Below are 23,191 nucleotides of genomic sequence, written 5' to 3' on the forward strand. Positions count from 1 at the left end.
AGTCTATTCGCTAATATTTTCGTAAAGATTTTATAATCTGTATTTAACAGGGAGATTGGACGGTAGTTTCTTACATCACTCGGGTCTTTCCCCTCCTTATGTATCATTATGATTTCAGCTTCCTTCCAAGTATCTGGTATGGTCTTATCAGTTAGGGCCAGGTTCATTATTTTTTTTAAATGTTGAAGGACTACGTCCTGCTCAATTTTATAGAAGCCTGCAATGAACCCATCCGGGCCTGGCGCTTTATTTGCATCTAGATCCTTTATTGCCTTTTTAATTTCGTCGATATCTATTACCTTATTTAAATTTAGCCTCTGTTCATCTGTAATCTTTTGTAGTTTTTGTTGGCATAGATATTCTACTATGTCGTCTTGACTAATTTGATCTTTGTCGTATAATTCTTTATAGTATTTTTTAAATTCTTCTCTTATCTCCTTATCAGTATTTATCTCTCTATCTTTTAATTTGATTTGTAATATTTGTTGCGCATCCCTTTTTTTCCTAATTAATCTTGATAGCCATTTTCCCGGCTTGTTGGCATTTTCATATCCATACTGTTTTGTCCATTTTATCTGATTTGCTAATTTGTCTAATTCCCAATTTTTCTTTTGGTTTTTTAACACACCTAATTGTTTTAAAATTTTCTCGTTTCCTGGGTTAGTTTTTAATTCCATCTCTTTTCTATCGATCTCTGTTTGTAGTTCTTTTACTCTTTGATATTTATATTTATTTTTTATTGCTTTTTGTTGGATGAAAAATCCTCTGGCCACCGCCTTATAGGAATCCCATATAATTTTAGGTGTTGTCTCCGGTGTATCATTGAACTTAAAATATTCTTTGGTCATTTCTCTCAATTTAATAATATCTTGTTCCTTTTTAATCATATTATCATTTAGTCTCCATTTTTTAGTAGTACTCCTAACATTTATTTCCATAATTAATGGGCTATGGTATGGTACATTTATTATTTTTCTCTATTATTATTGGTATTATTACATTTATTATTTTTCTCTATTATTGTTGCTACTATTACATTTATTTTACTCTATTATTATTATATTATTATCAATACATTTATTATTTTACTCTACTTATTATTAGATGTATTATTTTCCTGTATTTATTATTATTATTATTAGATGTATTATTTTATTGTATTATTATTAAAAGGATACATAAGCACATTTACATTGAAGAAGATGAGAATGATTTGATCAGAACTGGATAGTCTTATATTAAGAGCATCGTATGTATTTTATTTTAGTAGTGGCAAAAGGGCAGGAACCACATGGTTTTCAAAACTGAAATGTGTGTGTGCAATAGATCAAATTCTGTGAATGCCTCATGTCTTCTCCCATATCTAGCCAGATTCTTGATCTTTCCTGGCTATTTCTCCTAGAAACCTGGCTAGCCAAAGCCCAAGTAGGCTGCCACAAAACCAGTGAAGATCCATGAATGCTCTGCAGATTGGAGGGAAACTGTTTTCTTGCAGCTGTCTCCCTAAGAGATAGGAAAGGTCTCACCTTCAACCCTCTGACAAGGCAGTGAGGCAGGGGAGGATACTTGCTCTGCCTTTACATGGATGTGAAAATACATATAGAAAATGGGACCACTTTTCCACACATCAGAAGATTTTGCTTGTATTAAACTCCATAGATATTTTATAGAAACGAATGACCAAAAGCGAAGGCTTTTGAACCTTCAGAGTTGTCCCTTTAGATCATTTTAAAGAACATGTGGTCATTGACATGTGTATGACCTTGAGCCTTGGCTGGGGAAGTGACTGCACTATGTATGTAATGGGAAGCGCATTGTAAAGTAGGCATGGGCAAACTTTGGCCCTCCCTCCAGGTGTTTTGGACTTCAACTCTCACAATTCCTAACAGCCTACCGGCTGTTAGGAATTGTAAGAGGTGAAGTCCAAAACACCTGGAGGGAGGGCCAAAGCTTGCCCATGCCTGTTATCAGCGCACAAGTGGGCCCATTTGTTGTGGGGGGCACCAGTGAGGATTTGAACCTCAGTCCCTACTACCTTGGTTTTTGCTGATCTGCCCCCAAGGCCTTCATGGCAGTGGGGTGAGAAAGTCCCCTTAAGTCTCTTTCTCCCGCAACACCCTGATTGTGCTCCCCTCTCTCCTGCGCAGCTAAAGGAAGAAATGAAGAGGCAGAAGGAGGCTGCCACTTTCAAGGCCCAGCCTAGTACTGTGCTCAAACAGGAGCCCTTTGTGCCAAAGAAGGACTGCAAGACCATTTTAGGTAAGTTTCCTTGCCAGAGCCATGTCCCCCTTAATGGCAAGATTTGGTGTGCTGCTTTGGGAGACCTCCAGGCGGCAGCTGGGATCTCTACCCGTTGGCCCTTGCTCTGCTGACCTTGCTTGCCCTTTTGTCAGCCACATTTGATTGAGTGAGTGCTAAGTTCAGACAGACGCAAGGAGAAGGCAGGAGGCTGCAGTCTTGGCAACAGCTGGCAGGCTTCTCTCCCCACTGCCCTGCTCCATGGCTCCTTGGAGGTGAAGGGCTCAATATGTGCAGCTGCTCTTTAGAAGCCCAGTTCTGGGAGGAGCTTTTCTTCGGAAAAATTTGCTTCATCAGAGTGCTTTGTGCACTCCATGGCCATCCTTTGTCTTTGCTGCCCACAAACCGCCCTTCAGACTAATGCTGGCAGGGTGGTGGTGGTGCTGGAGACCTATGGGCAAGGACACGTATTCTGTGTAATAAGGAACATTGAGAATTCTGTGCCAAGAGAGTTCAAATCCTGGACAAATAATTGTTCTGCAGTCTGTATAAACTGTGCAAACTGAAACTATATGTATACTTGCCAGGTCCAGATCTATGTGCTAACATATAACTCTTCTCCTGGACAGCAAATGTGCCAAAGCTTATTTTTGGATGAGACTTTAAAGCTGAGCCAACTCATTGGCCAATTGATGTGCGTGCGGCTACCCCCTGGGTAGGAGGGCATCTTTGGAGAGCATACATAGGAGCTGCATGTGCCACAATTGGCTTTACAGCCATCCTCAGGCATCTGCTGGTTCATATGGATATGATGTGTCTCACCATAATATCCCGTGCCTTTCCTTTGCAAAAGGACTTACCTGGGGGAAAGCTGACTTCTCTGAAAGATTGTTTTCAAAAAGTGCCTTATGTGTGTTGATCACTGTGGGTAGCTTGAAAAGAGCTACATCCTGATCGAGCAAGGTTTTTATAAGCTGGAATCATTGTTCTCATTGAATTCATGGAATTCTAGTGTGAGAAGCCATTCGATTCTTCTGTTGGAACCCTGTCATCTATCATAGAAATGCCTCTGTTCTTTGCATGTGGGTGTGCTCAGGGCTGTGTTTTACATGCCTGTTTCCACTTGACCGCATGTATGTTGTTCCCTCTCTGCTTCTGAACTCAGAGGCTCTTTCTGATTCTGCAGCTCCCGAGGGCTTTGAGCTGGCCACAGAGGAGCGCGCCCGAAAGCGGCAGGAGTATGAGAAGGCCCAGGCCGAGAAGGAGGCCCTGAAGGCGCAGCTCCAAGAGGCAGCCAGGCGTGCTGAGGAGGAGCGCGAGAAAAAGGAGGTGGCCAGGCTCAGAGAAGAGATGGTAAATGAACCTCTCAGTTGGGAGATGTTGGGAACTCCAGGAGGTTACTTCAAATTGTGTAACTAGCCAGAGTTGGAAAGAACTGGTCCAGTGCAGACTCCAGCAAGTGTTAGTTCACTGGAATTCATGACCAGCAGCATTAACAAGACCAGTGGTGGAAGGGAGGTATTGATACAAAGGTGTTCATGTTTGATCACTGAGATTCTCCCAATGTCTTATCATCCAGTGGTCCTGTTGCCCAGTTGCTGGTCCACGAACCCTCTCTCCCCACTCCCTCTGAGTGCCTTCAATCCTTCTGATTACCTGTATCTCAGGCACAGAGGATGGTTTGCCATTGAGCAAGTTGAGCAGTGCCCGCTGGTGTTCAGGACTAGGACAATGGCAACAAAAGTCCCTGGGATGAGTGAGTGCTCCCTAGGTAGCCGGTAGGTGGGTGATGGGTTGGGCCATCTGATCCTGGCGCAGTGGTTCTCAATCTGTGGGTCCCCAGATGTTTTGGCCTTCAACTCTCAGAAATTCTAACAGCTGGTAAACTGTCTGGGATTTCTGGGAGTTGTAGGACAAAAACTTCTGGGGACACACAGGTTGAGAACCACTGTCCTAGGGCATTAACACCCATTTGGAGGCACACCTTCCAAGCACTTCCAGCTGCTGTAGTTGTAGTGTCCGACAGTAGTGTTAGACAATCCTTTAAGCCAAGAGATAGGTGGATTCCTGAACACTGAGCAGGGGAGAGAACTAGCATGTCCATTTCAAGGATCTCGGGTAGCAAGACGTTAAAAAGCTAGTGATGACTGGACTTGAAGGGCCAGCCTTGTTTTTAACGGCACTCCTATGTTTCCAAGCAACCTGACTCTCCTTGGGGTAGGCAGGGCCATTCCATGTCCTTACCTCACTATCACTAAAAACCTTCCTCTTGTTTCTGTCCAGGTGCACAAAGCCAACCCCATCCGCAAGTACCAGAGAGTGGAGGTCAAGGGCAGTGATCTGCCACCGACAATCCCTAAGTCTCCCAAGTTCTCTGACCGATTCCAGCGTTGATGAGACCCCCGTCCCCCCAAAGCCTATCTACCCAAGAAGCAAGAGGACTTCCTTCCTTGGGCTGTTTTCTTAACTGGCCCCCTTCACATAGACTTTTCCCCTCAAAACTGTCACTGGCCGGTTTTTGTTATGGCTTCATTTCCTGGACTAGACAGTATTCTGACTATGGTAATTTCCAGACTCCATTTTCATTTTAGAGTGTCTCCATCTTTTCAGAAAAGCCTGTTGTTATTATGTTGACTATTGTATACAAAAATAAAGTGTTTTTACTGGGCAGGTTTGCCCCTTGGGAGGGCGAGGTGTCGTTTTTCTGTTTCCCTACCAAGCATGAAACCCTGCCCCTGCCAGCACTTCTCACCCCTCCACTCCCCCTCTGTAAATAACTTTTCTTGGCTTCGGATTGCCGTGCTGAGAGCTCCTTCATGTTTCTGTGTCACCCTCTCATTTCCTGGCCTAAGTGCTCCTGCCTCACCTGCTGCTTCTGATCAAGGGACCAAGTTTTAAATAAACTTTTATGTGGCTGTTACATAAACTGAATGGAGTCAGACCCATCTTTTTTCCAGATGGAGGAGGTACATGCAGATGTTGTGGTGCAGCAGCCTTGAGAATCTGGCACAGCCAAATGGGCCCAAAAGGTACTGTTTTTCCCCAACCTCAAGGAGAGAGACTTCTACCATATCTAGTGGAAGCACAATTCCCTCAAGCTTTTGACGGCAAGGATATAGATAATGACATTTTCAATAGGTTAAAACTGGGCATGTGTTTTCCTTATGCTAGTGGATATACATTCTCAACCCATGGGTTGTGTCTGCCAGGTCGTCCAGGTAATTTTGCTCTAGATCCAGTGCTGTGCTGTCTGTTCCCCATTTTTGCTTTGCTTCAAACTCACGCAGAGTGATTAGATTTGCAACTCTTATTTATTCGCTCTTCCGCTATGCACAAGGACTTTGGCACAAGTGGTGAGTTCAAGTGTTTGGTGGCCTGAGAACCAACCTCCCCCCCCCCCCCCCCACACTACATTTTGCAAACTATAGTGCTAAATCCGTCCTTGTTTATGAATACTTTGGCACTGTTTCATTTGGCTTGTGGAAGAAGCCTTCATGGTGTACATATTTAATGTTAGTTGCTAGAGACTGAGCAGTGGGCTCTTAAATCCAGATCATCTGGGACAGTACTGGGTTGTTGGGCACATCCATGGCACAGAATTACCTGTATGAGTGGCCAGATTGCCCTTGTTCAGCAGTACTGATTGTAAGATTGGATTAGATTATACCTCCAACCATGAGAAGCAGGTAACAAATATTGTAATTATAATAATTACTTAGTCCCCCATCCTGGTTTTTGGCAGTAGTCACACAAAAATGTCTGAGTAGGATATGCTCATGATGCTCAAGAGTCATGATATTTTTGATACTGGGTCCACATGTGACTGCCATGACTCCATGCACTTTTGGCCTCTTCTGGACCTCTAACATACCTGTGTTTAAACTACATTTAGGCAGAGCAGATTGCCTCAAAGCAGTCCACCTAATTAAGGTAAGTGATTCACTATTTGGCAGATGACTTGGGATAAGGATATTAACAGTGGGGTCCATGAAGCGATGCTCGTCCTTGTTGAGTTACCAGGAAAGAATTCAATACTGGACTATTAACTAAGGTTCAAATCTTTACCTTGGACATCACTGTGACTTTGGCCAAGTCACAGTGAGCTTCAGAGGAAGGAAAGGCAAACTCTTCAAAACACACCTTGCCACGAAAACATGGCATGTTCACCTGCTTAAGGGATGATTTAAAGTCGCACAACGTAGCACACACATGGCATGACTTCCCTGAAGATGCTAGGTCTGCAATTGCTGTGGTTGTGTTGCTGCTTTTTATGGCTGTGTAAATCAGGATGACTTGTAAACCTGTCCTGTTGCTGAGGGTAGTCAAACCCCCTTCCTAGTTTCCCCCCTTGCTGGGGAAGCCCTCTGTGCTGATGGAAGCAGCGGAGAAGCCAGTGAACGCATCCTGGAGTTTTCCCTGGCCCAAACCGGCTCTCCGGTTGCAGAGCAATGGGCAGCGGGGTTTCAGGTAAGGACTCCAAGCACCTCTTTGCAATCCGAAGGCAGCTGCCCTGCTGAGCTGCTCAAATTAGCCACAGGGATAGAGTTTCCTGCTCCAAGGGGGGCGGATGATCCTTGGCTGCCCCACCGGCTTTTCTCAGGCCCATGGACAGAGCGGAAAGGTTAAAGAGTGTCCTGGACGAGGCTGTGACGGCAGCGTAGCCCGGGGAACGGGGATGCTTGATCCCAGGCCAAGTCTCCCAGGACACTCTTGGTACTGGTCACAACCCCTGCCTAGCATCGCTGATTCTGCTCACAAAACCAAGACTGATATTTGTGTTTCTAAGAGACTTTGTTTCCTCGCTGCTTCATTGAAGACACCATGTTTGTATTTACTCAGGTCTAATGCATCATCGAATCTAATGCACACTTCAATTCTTATAACCCTGAAACCAAAAGAAAGGTATTTGCTGGGAACAGCAAAACGTGCACTCTTTGTAATATGCCCATTGCAGTTGCTGCCTGCAGTTGGAGCATGGCAATATACTGTATCTAATGCTCACATCATTTTTGACTAACTTGTCCTGCCAACATCAATGCTGCAGAATGAATCCACTTTCACTGCCTTGCTTCAATGCTATAGAATCATGGAGGCTGTAGTTTGACAAGGCCTTGAGCCTTCTCTGCCTCACCTAACTTCAAATCCCAGGATTACATAGCATTGAGCTATGACAATTAGATCACAGATGGCATCCCTCAAATAGAAGCTGCAGGTAGTCCTGAAGCAACTTCCCCTATTGCTTTGGCTATTATTATTATTTTATTATGACACAGCAAACAAGATAGATATGCTGGATTTCATATCACAAAATCACAAGTCGAACACTTCCCAAGTGTTTAGGACTGTGTGATGTATTTTCGGATGATGCGCGCAGATCCCAGAAGGGTGGCCTTTTGCAGCTGGCAGATCGTAATTTTGACAATGTCTACTGTTTCCAAATGCCGGCTGAGATCTTTTGGCACGGCACCCAGTGTTCCCATCACCACTGGGACCACCTGCACTGGTTTCTGCCAGAGTCTTTGAAGTTCAATCTTGAGGTCCTGAGAGCGGCTGAGTTTTTCCTGTTGTTTTTCTTCAATTTGACTGTCACCTGGGATGGCGACATCAATGATTCAAATCTTTTTCTTTTCCACAACTGTGATGTCTGGTGTGTTGTGTTCCAGAACTTTGTCAGTCTGGATTCGGAAGTCCCACAGTATCTTTGCGTGCTCATTCTCCAATACTTTTGCAGGTTTGTGATCCCACCAGTTCTTTGCTGCTGGGAGGTGGTACTTGAGGCATAAGTTCCAATGAATCATTTGGGCCACATAGTTGTGCCTCTGTTTGTAGTCTGTCTGTGCAATTTTCTTACAGCAGCTGAGGATATGATCAACACAAAGACAGAGTATGACACAGCAAACGAAATATATATGCTGGATTTCGTATCACAGAATCACAAGTCAAACACTTCCCAAGCATTTAGGACTATGTTATGTATATTATTATTATTTTATTATGTCACAGCAAACAAGATAGATATGCTGGATTTCATATCATAAAATTATATCATAAATTATTATTATTATTATTATTATTATTATTATTATTATTATTATTATGCTTATTTATACCCCATTTTATTTCTTCCAAAGGAGACTCAAATTGGTTCAGCATTAAAATTACCCTGTTACACGAATCTCATGCACAGCCTGATTTTGGCAAGGTAATTTAGCCAAAAAAGGTGTGAGCGTTAGATTCGAGTAAATACAGTATATTGCCGTACTCCCAATGTCTTGCTGTGTGTGTTGTAGGCTTTGGTCTGCTTTTTAAAAACATCATTGTTTTAGAGTCTGCAACTCTCAGAAGCCTTTCACCTTTGCCCCACAAACTTTTTGCAGGGGAGCTATAATCCAAAAAACAGTGTTTCCAAACTCTAGCTTTTCAAGATAGAGAAAGAAAAAGTAGTCCTGTGGCACCTTTAAAACTCAATATTTTTAATTCTGCATAAGTTTTGTGAGACTATTATCACTTTTTCAAATGTACTGAATTAATAATCCATGCTATACAATTACAGCAGTTCAATGTTATTGTCATCATTATTATTATTTTTTTGCCATTTCCCAAAATTGGGACTCAACATGGCTCTCAATGTTAAAGAACAATACAATTAGCTGCCACGGCTCCATGGGATTTACGGATCTTTAGTTTAATAAATTGGTGAGAATTATCTGGAGCGCTCCCTTGACCGACAGTGTGTTTCCAGGAAGAGCCAGGTCCTTTGTTTTCTGTGCAACTTTTATTTCTGATTTGCCTAAAAGTCTGTTGGCTCAAAACCAACAAACGAGTTGCACTGCAATTCCCAACAACGGAGGCCCAGCAACTCACTTCCAAGAAAGGCAAGCCAAATGGACCAGACAATCTCTCTTGTGGGTTGCAGCAATGAAGGCCAATTGTGTTTGGCCAAGATATAGAATTGCTACCCAGGGAGGTTTTAGAGTTTATGTTGTTCTGTATTATTATACCACAGTAATTATTTCATATTATATTTATAATGGAGTTGTGATCGACTCATTGTACTCATTGCTCTGCCAGGCTTCCAGAAGCTTACCCAATGGCTTGCATAAGGTGTTTTCTATTTCATGTGATTGAAGGCATTGCCCTGGGTCCACATTAAAGCTTGGTGTTGAAGCATCCAATGCGATCTTGCTGCCATAATTGTACCCAGTGCTGGTCCGGCCTCTTTGGTCTTATAAAAACCGCAGCTAATGAGACAATTGGCCCTTTGCAGTTGTTTGCTGTCTGTCTGATTAGGGCTAATGAGGTGAATGGCATAGTCTGGGGGTGTTAACTTGCCGCTATGTCGGAGACAACAATGTATGAATCACTGTTCCTTTCTTAGCTCCAGGAAGAGCTGGAAAAGATGCAGGGAAAAGATGCCGTAGTGCCCAGGCATCCTCGGTTTTGGCTGCTGAAGGAGAGGTGGCAGCTCGTGGAGGCCAAGTCCTAAGTGGCTGATGCAGCTGGGCTGACTTATACAGGCAGAGGAAAGGGCAGCCATTCAAAAGCAACTCTTATAAAGGACTAGCTTTGCCCGGCCACGTGTTGCTGTGGCTTATGGGAATCATTTGTTGGCCAGGTGGAATAGCAGTGAATAGCCTTGCAGCCTCAAAGCCTAGCCGTTTTCTGGAGTAGCTGGAGTCGCACCCTCAATTAAAGAGCCACTTTGAAGCCTGGCTACTTCCTTGTTTGGCCAGCTTGAATTGCACTGAATAGTCTTGCAGATTAAAAGGCTGGCTGGTTTCTACATAGGCATCCTTGATAGGCCAGGTGGACTTGGACGGAGTAGCCTCGTGGCTTCAGAGCCTGGGGGTTTCCCACCTAGGGGAAATCCTGGTTGGCCAGGTTGAAAAGCACTGAATAGCCTTGCTGCTAGCTTGCAGAATCCTTGATTGGCCAGTTTGAATAGCAATTAATAGTCTCGGTGTGGCAGGTATGAATGCTGCAATTAGGCATCTTGATTAGCATTTAATGGCCTTGCAGCTTCAAAGCCTGGCTGCTTCCTGCCTGGGGGAATCCTTTGTTGGGAGGTGTTAGCTGGCCCTGATTTTTTTCCTTTCTGGAATTCCCAATGTCCCTGCTTTCAGAGTGTTGCTCTTTATTTACTGTCCTGGTTTTAGAGATTATATTGTTCTGTATTATTATACCACAGTAATTCTTTCATATTATATTTATCTAACTACTATAAAAGGGTAATGAAATTTCGGCCTAGGACAAAACAACAAAACTAAACATCCCAGAAACACTAACGTTGGCAGCACAACCCCTCATCCACGCCTCTACGTTCATACAACAAAAAGAAAAAAAAAATAAAGTCCTAATTAGAGGGAGAGGAATAATTGTTTTTATCCAATTGCTGCCAGTTACAAGGCTAAGCTCTGCCCACTTGGTCTCCTAGCAACCCACTCAGCCCAGGGCACAGGCAGAGTTAGGCCTCACTTAGGTCTCTTCCACACTGCCTATAAAATACAAATTATCTGATTTTAACTGGATTATATGGCAGCAAGCCTAATCTATTGTATTCCAACTCACCAAACAAGGATTTGCATAAGAAGAAAACGGCCAGGCTTTGAGGCTGCAAGGCTATTCACTACTATTCCACCTGGTCAACAAATGATTCCCATAAGCCAAAGCAACGCGTGGCCGGCCACAGCTAGTGAAGTTATATAGTTTTTGTGTGTCTACCGTCTTTCTCTGTATTGCTCTCTGATATACTCTGTCTCACTGAAAACTGAATAAACGAACCTTTTTAATGTTGAAAAGGTATTTATGACGGCCTCGCCTGAGCCGCTGGGCGGAGTCAGAGCAGCTGCTCTTCCCGAGCCCTGGTCCCCTCTGATCCTTGGCACGATTGTTGACGGAGCAAATCTGATTCCTCGCACGAGAGCAAAAGAGGAAACGGGCAGATGACTTGTTTAATTAGGCTGGAGCTGGCAGCCTGACAGGGTGAGATCTCCAGGCCCTTGCTGTTGCAAGCGCTCCCTCCGATGTGCCCGCCTGTGGCATTTGGGAGAATGGGCCGTGGCCGTTGGCTTCTTAGCCGGATGCATTCCCATGCCACTCCCCCTGCTCCTCAAATCTGCACCAGCAGCTCCCCAAAATGGGCCCTTGCCCTTTTGAAGCCAGGCTGTCAGCAGCTGGAAAGCTCCAGGCACCTCCCCGGCACATCTCTTTTCCCAATCTGGACCTTTTTAGGAGAGAGACCCTCTTGGACTCCCCTGCCCAGCTCTGGTCCGTTTCCAGGCTTATTTTGGTCTTTGGCTCTTTGTGCCAAGACAGCGAGCAGCACAAGACACTACAGTGCCTGACATTTTGCAAACGAGGCCAGGAAAAATAACATCCCTGTCAGCCTTCTCTAGTCCTCTGAACAAGCAGGGAGGAATCTCAGGTAAGAAACCTACCTTGGAAAGTCACAGTGTGTTTCTCCATCGTGGTCCCTGTGAAATACACACATATGGTATTTCCTGCGCCTATGCAGACAGCTTCAGAATCTTCTAGAAAGCTCTTTTAGTACAAAATGGTGGTAGCTATTACTAGATTTTGGCCTTGAAATCCCATAGCTTGGGATGGTACTAACTTGGCAACTTTACACTCGACCCTTAGGCATGGCCGCAGTGTACAGAAATCTGTCTGGGCCAGCTCAAAACCTGCAGGCAGAGTAGGGTATAAAGGCCAATTATTATCATACGTTTACTTTCTTCTTTGTTATTGTTATGCGCTTTTAAGGTGTTTCCAATTTATGTTTAGAGGTTTGTTACATTTGAATGGCTAGCTTGCATTTGTAGTTAAATGATGAGCTTCCATTTAACAGATCCTGGAGTTTCAGCTACATTGCCTAGACCAGGCATGGGCAAACTTAGGCCCTCCAGGTATTTTGGACTTCAATTCCCACAATTCCTAACAGCTTATGGCTGTTGCACCTGCTCTTATGTGCCCACATGTGGCAAAGAGGAGGGAAGCAGCTGTTAATGTGGGATTTGTGTATTGGTAGTGTTTAAATGAAATTTGTGTCTTGTCTGTATTGCATACTGATTGCATCATCCAGAGTGTAACATAGTATGGAAAGAGTTAATTACTAAGAAGCTGTGTTGACCTTGATGTGTGGCTGGGAGTATCCAGACACAAGTGTGTGTGCATTGCTGATTGCATCAGTTCAGTTCAGTTTAGTTCTGTTCTGAGTCGAGTGCTGTCTGCTGAGAGTCAAGTCCTGTGTCCATTGTCTACAAGTCTGTATGTCTTATTACTGCTTTCAGTAAAACTTTGTATATAGTTTTATCATCATCTCTGATGTCACTTCGTTCTGCATTCCACTGATTCCATCCAACTGCTGCTGCGCTGCAAATTACTCTGACAGCAGCATGGTGCCACGGAGCCCCTCACTGTCACTCACAGAGCCCCAAGGGCTCCACGGAGCACAGTTTAAGATCCTCTGGGCTAAACAATAGGGGTATGTAAATCTTTGTTTTTTAATCATACGTTTTGTATATATGAACAGATATTAAGAAACACCGGAGGAGGGGGTACCCATGCAAACACTTAGGAATCAAAACTCACCCAGTACTTTTTCATTTTAATTCTGTAATGTTCAGAAGTCAGTTCAGAAGTCAGTGCAAGCGAGGTGAAGCCAAAAAGGCTGCCATTCCTTTTTAAATTAAGAAGACATAATCTGCCATTGTATGTGTTAGGGATTCCTCTTCTTCAAAAGAGGAAGGGTTGCAAGAAAGTGTTCCTGAATCTGAGGGTGAGTTGGAATCTGAGGAGGAGATTTTGCAAGTACCCACTTTTCAGGAGAGGCGAAAGGAAACAGAGCAGAGATGTTGTTCAGCTAGAATAGCTGCCAGAAATGCAGCTGAGTAATTAGGAACTGCCATAGCAGGTGTGAGGGGACCCAGGGCTATAAAGCAGAAGCAGGTGCAGCCAGCTCTTGCTAGTAACAAACGGACTCTAATGTCTTCGCTCCCCGTGTGCCTGCTCTGAGTCTGCATCTGGATTTATTGCTGTTTCTTTGTCTGAAGTAAGATTGCTATTTGATTTGGGACTGTATCAGAGACTAAGAACTGCATTTGCCCTAAGACTTCCTTGCTTTCTTTTGCATTATTCCACTGAGTGTGCTGTACTTTATGTTTTGCTGAAGTAAAACCGGGGCCGGGCTGTGGCGCAGCGGGGCCGGGCTGTGGCGCAGCTGTTGAGCAGCTGCCTTAAATCACTCTGACCATGAGGTCATGAGTTCGAGGCCAGCCCGTGGTGGGGTGAGCACCCATCAATTAAAAATAAAAAATAGCCCCTGCTCGTTGCTGACCTAGCAACCCGAAAGATAGTTGCATCTATCAAGTAGGAGATAAGGTACCACTTATAAAGTGGGGAGGCAAGATTAACTAATTTACGACCTGGAATGAGGAAGTGCCGTCAGAGTGGATGATGAAGCAGCTGCTCCCCCCTGTGGCCAGAAACGAACATCCCCTCAGAAGAACGTTAACTTGCCTCTGCGTGTCTCTCAGTCTCTGTTTGATGTGTTTATGGGCATTGAATGTTTGCCCTATGTGTGTTATAATGTGATCCGCCCTGAGTCCCCTTCGGGGTGAGAAGGGCGGAATATAAATACTGTAAATAAAGCAGTTTTGATTTACTTACCACAGTGTCTTAAGGCTGTTTTTGCAAGACAAAACAGGACACTATGAGAAGAGGAAAGCAGCAGGGCAGGACGAGCTGAGTGAGCTGGAAAAGAGATTGAGAGAGCACAGAATTCTGGGGGGTGTAGTTTGGGAAGGCGAGGGGCCCTACGCCAGAGTATTCAGAAAGCCCTGCCCTCAACTACATTTCCCAGAATTATGCTGAGCGTCAGAAAGCCCCAATGAGGATAGGGAAGAGATTTGTCCCTCTGTAGCAGGAGTTCCCATCAATCGTTGAATCTGCAAAGACTGATACTTCAATACAAGTAAGTAAATCAGTGCTGGGCTGGGAATAAATCTTTAAATTGAAGTTCTGTTGCTTAAAGACAGTCAATGAGATTGCGGTTGTGGGTTTAAAAAAAGTTTTTGTCAATTTTTAAAACATTCCCAAAAATCAGTAGATGTGTGAATATTTCTGAAGTTGGGGGGGGGGATGATGATGCCCTTTTCTTCATTGTGGTCTCTGTGAAATCACACATTTGGTATTGCCTGCGCGGTAAAATCAGATTCTTCTAGAAAGTTTTTAATATATCTTCGCAGTAGCCCTGCCCACCCTCCCCATAGAGTACTATATATACTCGAGTATAAGCCAACCTGAATATAAGCTGAGGCACTTAATTTTATCACAAATGGGAAAACATTGACTCCAATATAAGCCGAGAGTGGTAAATTTCAGAAATAAAAATAGAAACCAATAAGATTACATTAATCGAGGCATCGGTAGGTTAAATGTTTTTGAATATTTACATAAAACTCTAAGATAAGACTGTCCAACTCTGATTAAATCATTATTCTCATCTTCTTCAATGTAAATGCCCTTATATATCCTTTTAATAATAATAGAGTAAAATAATAAATGTAATAACAATAATAATATCGGAGTGAAATAATAAATGTATTAATAATAATAAAAATAGAGTAAAAGAAATGTAATGCTCAAAATAATAATAGAGTAAAATAATAAATGTAACAATACCAATACAAATAGAGAAAAATAATAAATGTACCATATATACTCGAGTATAAGCCAGCCAGGACCCTCACTCGAGTATAAGCCGAGAGGGGCTTTTCTCAGTCCTAAAAAAAGGACTGAAAAACTAGGCTTATACTCAAGTATATACAGTATATAGCCAGTGGGAGGGGCTACTGCCTCAGTTCCTTTAGTCTACCGCTCTCATAGCTGCTAAGGAATCTTCCCCCAAAATTTCCCCAAGATCCGGGAATGAGTGAAACATTCTGAAACTTGCTGGACTAACAGTAGTAAATGTGTTCTATTATTGTAACAAGTTTCATGCTGATAGAGCTAGCAATCAGGGAGAAATGGGCCTCTGAAGTTTCCACATGGGCACAATGACTTAACGAAAAAGTAGTTGACTTTTTACAGTTATGATATGGACTCCATCCAATTTTGGAAACACTTTAGAAATGATTCCCCCCACTCCCTAATTTCATAATGAGTACTGAAACTAATTTTTTTTCATGGATCACATAGGCCTATTAAATAATAGCTGTTTTGCCTGGCTCAGTCCCAATGCAGTGGGATATCCCAGGGCTGTTGTGGGACACCCTCTGCGGATGGCACACATGCGCAGACTTACAGTGACCCCCAGCTCTGTGGGTTGGCATGTTCTCAGCCTGGCAGCTGGTGCAGAAAGCGTTCCTGAGGTCAGCCGGGGAGACCTCCCTGTTTTGGGGGCAGGGAGTTCAGCGAGGGTGCCCCGGTCTCCTGGGTCTCTGTTTGTTTGAATCCGCCTCTCCTCCAAGCCGGAGGGAGAAAGAGACAGGCAGCAGAATGGAGTGTCCTTTGAGCAGAGGCCAAGAGGAACAGGTGGCCCCGAAGGCAGAGAGCAGCAAGCTCAGAGCGGCCCGAGTCCTGGGGTAAAAGATACCTCTGGCTCCCTGCACTTAATCCAGCTCCGTTACGCCGAGTATAGAAGCGGGACCGCTCTCGTCCTACTTTTAATACACCATCGACAGCCCTTACACAACAGGGACGGTAAGTAGAAACTGCTTTCCTCAAGGGTGCCTTGTTTTCTTTGGGAGCTTCCTTGAAGGAGGACAAAGACAGCTCTGCGTATTCATTCCAGCTTGCAGATTTTCCCTATGGCTGTCCCTTGATTTTGCTTCCTTAACAAAGCTAAACTCAGGGAAAGTTCATCCTAAGTAGCTCTCACTTATGCAGGTAAGTTTAAAACTTGGAGAAAGTTGAGTTGGTTGACAGAGCTCTGCGTACTTATTCCAGCTTGCAGCCTTTCCCTTTGGTACTTCCTATGGGCCTTGTGTTGCTTCCTTAACAAGGTTAAACTCAGGAAAAGTTCATCCTAAGTAGCTCTCACTTATGCAGGTAAGTTCAAAGCTTGGAGACGGTTATTCTTTTTCTACATGGCGGCTCCTAAACTAAGCTGGCTGAGAGATTCTTGGCACCGCAGTCGTAGCCGTGATGCATTTATAGAGTTGTAATCCCAAATGGATAACTTTTGCAAGCAATGCTGGCTAAGGAAGTTCTGAGAATTGTCATTCCTCAAAGGTAACTTTTTGCATGCCATTCTATTTGGGGAAAAGTTACTTATTTTCAGACTCTGGGTCAGTATTGGCTGTTGTAACCGGCACAACGAGATGGGTTTATTGCACAATAGAGTGAAGACTGGCAGGTCAGACTCAAAGCAAAGCTATGAATAGGTCCTCAGTCAATGTGTTAATACACAAATGTTTGGGGAAATATATGCTAGAGCCTACAGGCTATTAGGAATTGTGGGAATTGAAGTACAAAACACCTGGAGGGCCTAAGTGGGCCCATGCCAGATTTATCTCTCCTTTTGAAAATGTGCAGGTATGTATAATAATTGTTGTGGTAATCTCTGAGCGGTTAGACTCAATTTAACCCTCTCTGGGGGAGATTCCACCAAAAATCAGCAGAGTAGCAAAAGCAAAAGCTTTCAAATGCAACAGTTACTTACACGGGGTGAGCAAAGAAAAGCCTTTCAACTTAGGATGGCAATGGAGTGCAGAATCTCAGTAAAAGTTCAGAAAGTATTTATTCAGGTAAAAAGAACTCCATTGTAGATAGAAAGGCTTGGGAGCTGTCTAGTCTACTCTAGACTGGTTTCTAAGGAAAAATAAGAAAGGAAAAATAACAAACATCTAAATAGTTACATCTTGCCAGGAGAGACAGCAAGATGCTTCTTGTTAGCTGGAAGAACAAAGGGAGAAGAGACTGAACTAAAATGGTTCCAACCTCATGGTCCAGTTTATTGGGACCATAAAAGACATTCTGACCAATGGGAAGTTAGTGTCCCTAAAGATTCACATTTCTACTAACTTCAAAGTAAGGGATGTGACGTAAACATGATAGAGTAAAACACAGTAAAGCCTATCTAGGCAATGCATTGGAAACAGGGAAAGGATTCCCTCAATCAAACTCTATCATCTATCTAACTACATCTAGACTTGAGTAGTCCAGGATGATTTCCAACAATAATCACCTTCTGGGCCACAAAGCGATTCCATGATTTTCTGTTACAGTAGAATCTCACTAATCCAAGCCTCACTTATCCAAGCCTCTGGATAATCCAAGCCATTTTTGTAGTCAATGTTTTCAATATATCGTGATATTTTGGTGCTAAATTCATAAATACAGTAATTACAACATAACATTACTGGGTATTGAACTACTTTTTCTGTCAAATTTGTTGTATAACATGAAGTTTTGGTGCTTAATTTGTAAAATCATAACCTAATTTGATGTTTAATAGACTTTTCCTTAATCCCTCCTTATCATCCAAGTTGTTCGCTTATCCAAGCTTCTGCCGGCCCGTTTAGCTTGGATAAGTGAGACTCTACTGTATTATGATCTGCACAGCAAAGCCACTTTCTTCAATATAGGTTTGAAACCGTATTAAATACTCATGTGTCTCTGGCACCTCGCGGAGCAATTCCTCCTAAACAAATAGGCAAGCTTGCAGTGTAAATACGTGTCAACAGTTTCATAATCAGCCATGAAAGAGAGGCAAAGGATAATAAGGATGAGTGAGTATGAGATTGTGTGGTTTAGCTTAGTTACAATTTAGAGTGAGTCTTGGTGTGACTGATTGAAGGGCGGGCAAGCCAATCGTCTAAAGAGAACGCTATGACAAAAAGCATTTGTGTTTAGCAAATTCCAAGCAAGATGCATGTTGCTGCCGCATTTGTTGCTGCATGGTGTATTGTCTGGAGCGGTTCTTCTCATGATCCCTCCCCACAGCAGCTGCCTTCAGATGGTTGATAGGCTTAGTTGGTTTAGTCCTGCTGCCAAGTTTTTCTTCCCCTTGGCCTCCAACCTGTAGTCACCAGGTGGGCATACTTTGGAGTTGTTGTTGATATACTTGTTCCATGTCCAGAAAGAAGTTAGCACGGCCCTAATGATGCTTGGTTGGCGCTTTTGTGTTGCTAGAACTGATAGCAAGTGTTTGGCACAAGTGGGAACATTTTTGTGGCTCTTGAGCCCTTTGGAGCAGCATGGGCAAACTTGGGCCCTCCAGGTGTTTTGGACTCCAACTCCCACAATTCCTAACAGCCTGCCGGCTGTTAGGAATTGTGAGAGTTGGAATCCAAAACACCTGGAGGGCCCAAGTTTGCCCATGCTTGCTCTGCCCTTCCTGAGCCCACTGGTGACTATTGCTGCATGTTATGTTTCCACACAACCTTCCTTCTGCTACTTAAGCTATCTTGCTATCTCCAGTCATGGTGGAACATTTTGTCCTGTCCCCAGGATGGAGGCAAAACACGGTGGGTCACTCCTTTGCTCCTATATGTGAAACCTTGTCCTTCGCTTCTGGGATCAAAATACCTTGAGATATCCCTACTCCTCCGCCTGTGCTCGATCATTTCGGTGCAGATGAGCTACTCCTCCGAATATTTTAATTGGCGTCTTCTAGTCATGGTTGGAATAGCTGCTTGCGTGGGTGTAGACGTCCCTCCGAGTTGTCTGTTGATTTATGGCGGCCCCCTGAATTTAGCAAAACGTAAAAAAGGAAAAGTATGGTATATAATCTCTATCTTGGTGAGGTTTAAAAGAGCTTGGACCTGGGATGATGGGACTTGCAGTATGTTCACTCACTTCCCGAGACCACTGTCACCCCCATCAATGTCGCATCAAGACCAAACTTGACACAGACAACACCCAGGACTCACTCTACACCCAGGCGCAGTTTGGAGGACGATGGACCATGGACGATGGGACTTCCAATACCTTCACTCACTTCCTGAGAGCACCGCGACCCACACAAATGACTGATCAAGACCAAACATGGTACATCGAACCCCCATGACCTACTCTACATACTGGCTCTGTTTGGAGAGGGATGGACACTGGACGATGGGACTTGCATATGGGAGTTGGAGCTCACCCGCACCCACTGAACCCACCTGACATTGGATATAGGCTACACTTGGAACACAGGCAAACAATGCCTCTCTCAAATGACCCGGGCACCGCCGGGTCTTCAAGCTAGTCTATATATATATAAAAGAGTGATGGAATCCTGGCGACCTACAAAACAACAAAACTAAACACCCCACAACCTCGAAAATTGACAGCACAACCCCTCATCCACGCCTCTAGGTCCTAATTAGAAGGAGAGGAATAATTATTTTTATCCAATTGCTGCCAGTTAGAAGGCTAAGCTCTGCCCACTTGGTTTCCTAGCAACCCACTCAGCCCAGGGGACAGGCAAAGTTAGGCCTCACTTAGGCCTCTTCCACACTGCCTATAAAATACAGACACCACCAGACAACGCCACAGCAACTCGTGGCCGGGCACAGCTTGTATACTATAAAGTAATTTATAGTTCTATACTTCCTCAAGTGATATAATCACTTATATATTATGATTGTAGTATCAGTTTATATATTCCAACTGTACAGATAAGTACATATTTCAATGTCCAATTTTAACAAATATAATTATTGGTACATAAAGTAGTCTTATTATAGTCTTGATAATATTCTCAAGGTTTGTAACACTGTTCTTCAAAAGCAATCATTCAAAGTAAATCAAAGTTCCATGTCAATAGTAACTCATTCAAAGTACAGTAGAGTCTCACTTATCCAACACTCGCTTATCCAATGTTCTGGATTATCCAATGCATTTTTGTAGTCAATGTTTTCAATACATCATGATATTTTGATGCTAAATTCGTAAATACAGTAATTACAACATAGCATTACTGTGTATCTGTCAAATTTGTTGTATAACATGATGTTTTGGTGCTTAATTTGTAAAATCATAACCTAATTTGATGTTTAATAGGCTTTTCCTTAAACTCTCCTTATTATCCAACATATTCGTTTATCCAACGTTCTGCCGGCCCGTTTACATTGGATAAGTGAGACTCTACTGTAAATCAAAGTTCCATGTCAATAGCAACGACTGGTCTCCCGGGTATGCATCCAGTTAAAATTGTTTAAAATTTATTAAAATTGGACATTGAAATATGGAACAGTTGGAATATATAAACTGATACTACAATCATAATATATAAGTGATTATATCACTTGAGGAAGTATAGAACTATAACTTACATTATAGTATATTATACACCATACTTTTCCTTTTTTCCCGTTTTGCTGTATATAATAGACATCTGTGCATATAGTTGCATCTGTGCATATAGTTGCAGTCACAGAGTCTTTCTTATGCAAGGAATCCTCAAAGGTGTTTTGGTCAGTTCCTTTCTCTGAAATACAACTTACAGCTCCTGGCATGCAGTGGTTGTCTCCTGTCCAGAGGTGCTATTAAAAGGAGAATACAGTAGAGTCTCACTTATCCAATATAAACGAGCCTGCAGAACATTGGATAAGCAAAAATGTTGGATAATAAGGAGGGATTAAGAAAAAAGCTTATTAAACATAAAATTACATTATGATTTTACAAATTAAGCACCAAAACATCATGTTTTACAACAAATTGACAGATAAAGCAATTCAGTACACAGTAATGTTATGTAGTAATTACTGTATTTACGAATTTAGCACCAAAACATTGCAATATTTACTACAAAAACATTGACTACTAAAAGGCAGACTGCGTTGGATAATGCAGAACACTGGATAAGTGAAGCTTGGATAAGTGAGACTCTACTGTATATATTTATTTGAGTCTAAATGTGCCATCGAATCTCATGCGTGCCTTGATTTTCAAAACCTTGAAACCCAAAAATGTATTTACCATATTAAGGAAATCTAATGCACACCCTAATTTTGGGAAGGTAATGGTGAGCATTAGAATCGAGTAAATATGGTACTTTACATGTATAATTGAATTTGAGCTCTGGATCATAAACTAGGGATGTGCAAAACTGCAAAAATCCATTCTGTGTTTGTTTTGAATTTCGGGTGCTCCCCCTTCTGTTTTTGGGAAGATTCTTCCCAAAATGGAAATTGAACTCTTTTAGTCTGCTTTAGGAGAGATGAAATGGGATATAAATAAATATAACAACAACAACAACTCTGGATCCTGAATTATGAATCCGAATGCCCCTCCTCCTAATCTCTTGGAATCTTCCCAAAAATAGAATGGGACGCATCCGAAATTCGAAACGAAAACAGATGAAAACAGAACAGATTTCTGCCATTTTGCACATCCCTAACTACTGTCAATAGAGAATGGGGAAGGAGTTATTTTGCATTGGTAAGCCTAGAAGTAAATGCACGTGGATTTGTGCTTAGCAATTACTTGATTTATGGAGAATTAAGATGCTATCAAATACTACTCTGTGTAGTTTTAGATTCCTTTATGGAAGAATGGGCATTTTCCAGTTCCTTTTCTCTCTCTGAAGGATATGCATAAGCATTCATGATTGAAGTGTGAAAATGGAAGCACTTTTTTTTCGTGTCAGGAGCGACTTGAGAAACTGCAAGTCACTTCTGGGGCTCCATGGAAGCACATAATCAGCATAATTTTTCCCTGGCCTTAGTCTTAAATCCAATTGATAGTCCCAGGTAGATTACACCAACCACCAGTAGTCTTTAGACAACTGTCAAATAAACAATTGATTTGGTAGTTCTATTCCAACTGGGAGTAACTAATAAATCACACCCAAAACTGTTCAGAAAAAGGATGAGAAGGGGAAATTACTCTACAGAGAGAAGATCAGGGGAGGTTTGTGGGGATATATCCAAGCAGATCAATTCATTGGCCATTGGAAATCCTCTCAGGAACAGGGAGAGTGGAATAAAAAAAGCCTCAGAAGATTTGCACAACCCTGGAGATTTGTAAACAAAAATTAGATGGCTACATCTCAGGGTTGCTTTCATAGCAGGTTTCCTGTAGTTATGGAGATGGACTAGATGGCCCTTGTGGACCCTTCCAACTTTAGGATTTTCCTACCAGGCTTTCCCCTCCTATGTATAGCCCACATTTTCAAAATCCAGGAGCAAAAGGTATCATGAAACATTGGCTGGTGGGGATGAAATGAAGCTGGTGAGATGAGCCAGGAAGCAGAACATGAGAGCAAACTCGGGGAGGTGCCGAGGCCAGAAAGTAATCCCCAAATGAAGGATGGTCCATGTAAAATGGCAGAAAGAGAGCCAAGGAATGGCAAGGAGATGCTTCCTCAAATTATCAGAGAGAGTAAACAACCTTTCATCAAGAAGTGAACAGCAGCAGAGACTCTTACGAAATACAGTATCCAACCCAGGAAGGTATCATGTGCCATCAGGTTTACTAAGTCTTAGGTCCTGCTCTGTGCCTTCAGTTTCCAGGACATCTGGGCAGATGATGATGATGATGATTATTATTATTATTATTATCGCCATCATCATCACCCCACTTTTGTCTCTTGGTTGAGATTCAAAGCAGCTCACAATATTAAAAAAACAGGGAATCAAAGTTGCCAGTTTTGCCAAGATTCGTTCCAATTGTGAATCAAGGGCTTAGTGCAAATCTCCAGATGGAATAACTTTTTGCCAGCCTGTTTTTGTCTGTTTTTCTTACTATGACCCCTTATTGGGGGGAAATTCTAACTGCTTAGGCAATGTCCTGCAATTTGCAAATTTTAATTGATTTGGTCCAATGTGCATGCCGTATGATCCTGTAAGTAAAAGTGGTTCAGCCCTGGTTGGATGGGAGACCACCAATGAATACCAGGTGCAATGGATGATATTTCAGAGGAAGGAACTGGTCAAAGACTTGCACGTCTTCCTTGCTTAAGAAAATGTTCTCAAATGCGGCATCAGAAGGGTGATTATGAATCTGCTCTTGAATATAAACC

The 23,191-nt window shown here is 42.8% G+C and overlaps 2 protein-coding genes across 14 annotated transcripts in view; both read left to right on the plus strand.

Moving 5' to 3' along the window:
- The window catches only part of tpx2 (TPX2 microtubule nucleation factor), a 112,199-nt gene extending 107,293 nt beyond the window's left edge, over positions 1 to 4,906 (plus strand). For 8 of the 9 annotated variants that reach the window (XM_062979157.1, XM_062979159.1, XM_008122878.3 and 5 more), the window contains 3 exons: positions 2,148 to 2,259; positions 3,404 to 3,591; positions 4,522 to 4,906. In XM_062979157.1, coding sequence (XP_062835227.1) covers positions 2,148 to 2,259; positions 3,404 to 3,591; positions 4,522 to 4,632 — 411 coding nt within the window. In that variant the 3' untranslated portion in view covers positions 4,633 to 4,906. The remainder of the gene's footprint in view (positions 1 to 2,147; positions 2,260 to 3,403; positions 3,592 to 4,521) is intronic. The other variant, XM_008122879.3, reaches the window with a different exon arrangement.
- A 296-nt stretch (positions 4,907 to 5,202) lies between these two features.
- The window catches only part of mylk2 (myosin light chain kinase 2), a 61,367-nt gene continuing 43,378 nt past the window's right edge, over positions 5,203 to 23,191 (plus strand). The window contains exon 1 of one of the 5 annotated variants that reach the window (XM_062979160.1): positions 5,203 to 5,267. In XM_062979160.1, coding sequence (XP_062835230.1) covers positions 5,255 to 5,267 — 13 coding nt within the window. In that variant the 5' untranslated portion in view covers positions 5,203 to 5,254. The other 4 variants (XM_062979163.1, XM_062979161.1, XM_062979165.1 and 1 more) reach the window with 4 other exon arrangements.

This window comes from Anolis carolinensis, chromosome 4 (genome assembly GCF_035594765.1).
Source record: "Anolis carolinensis isolate JA03-04 chromosome 4, rAnoCar3.1.pri, whole genome shotgun sequence".
NCBI classification, from domain to species: Eukaryota; Metazoa; Chordata; class Lepidosauria; order Squamata; family Dactyloidae; genus Anolis; species Anolis carolinensis.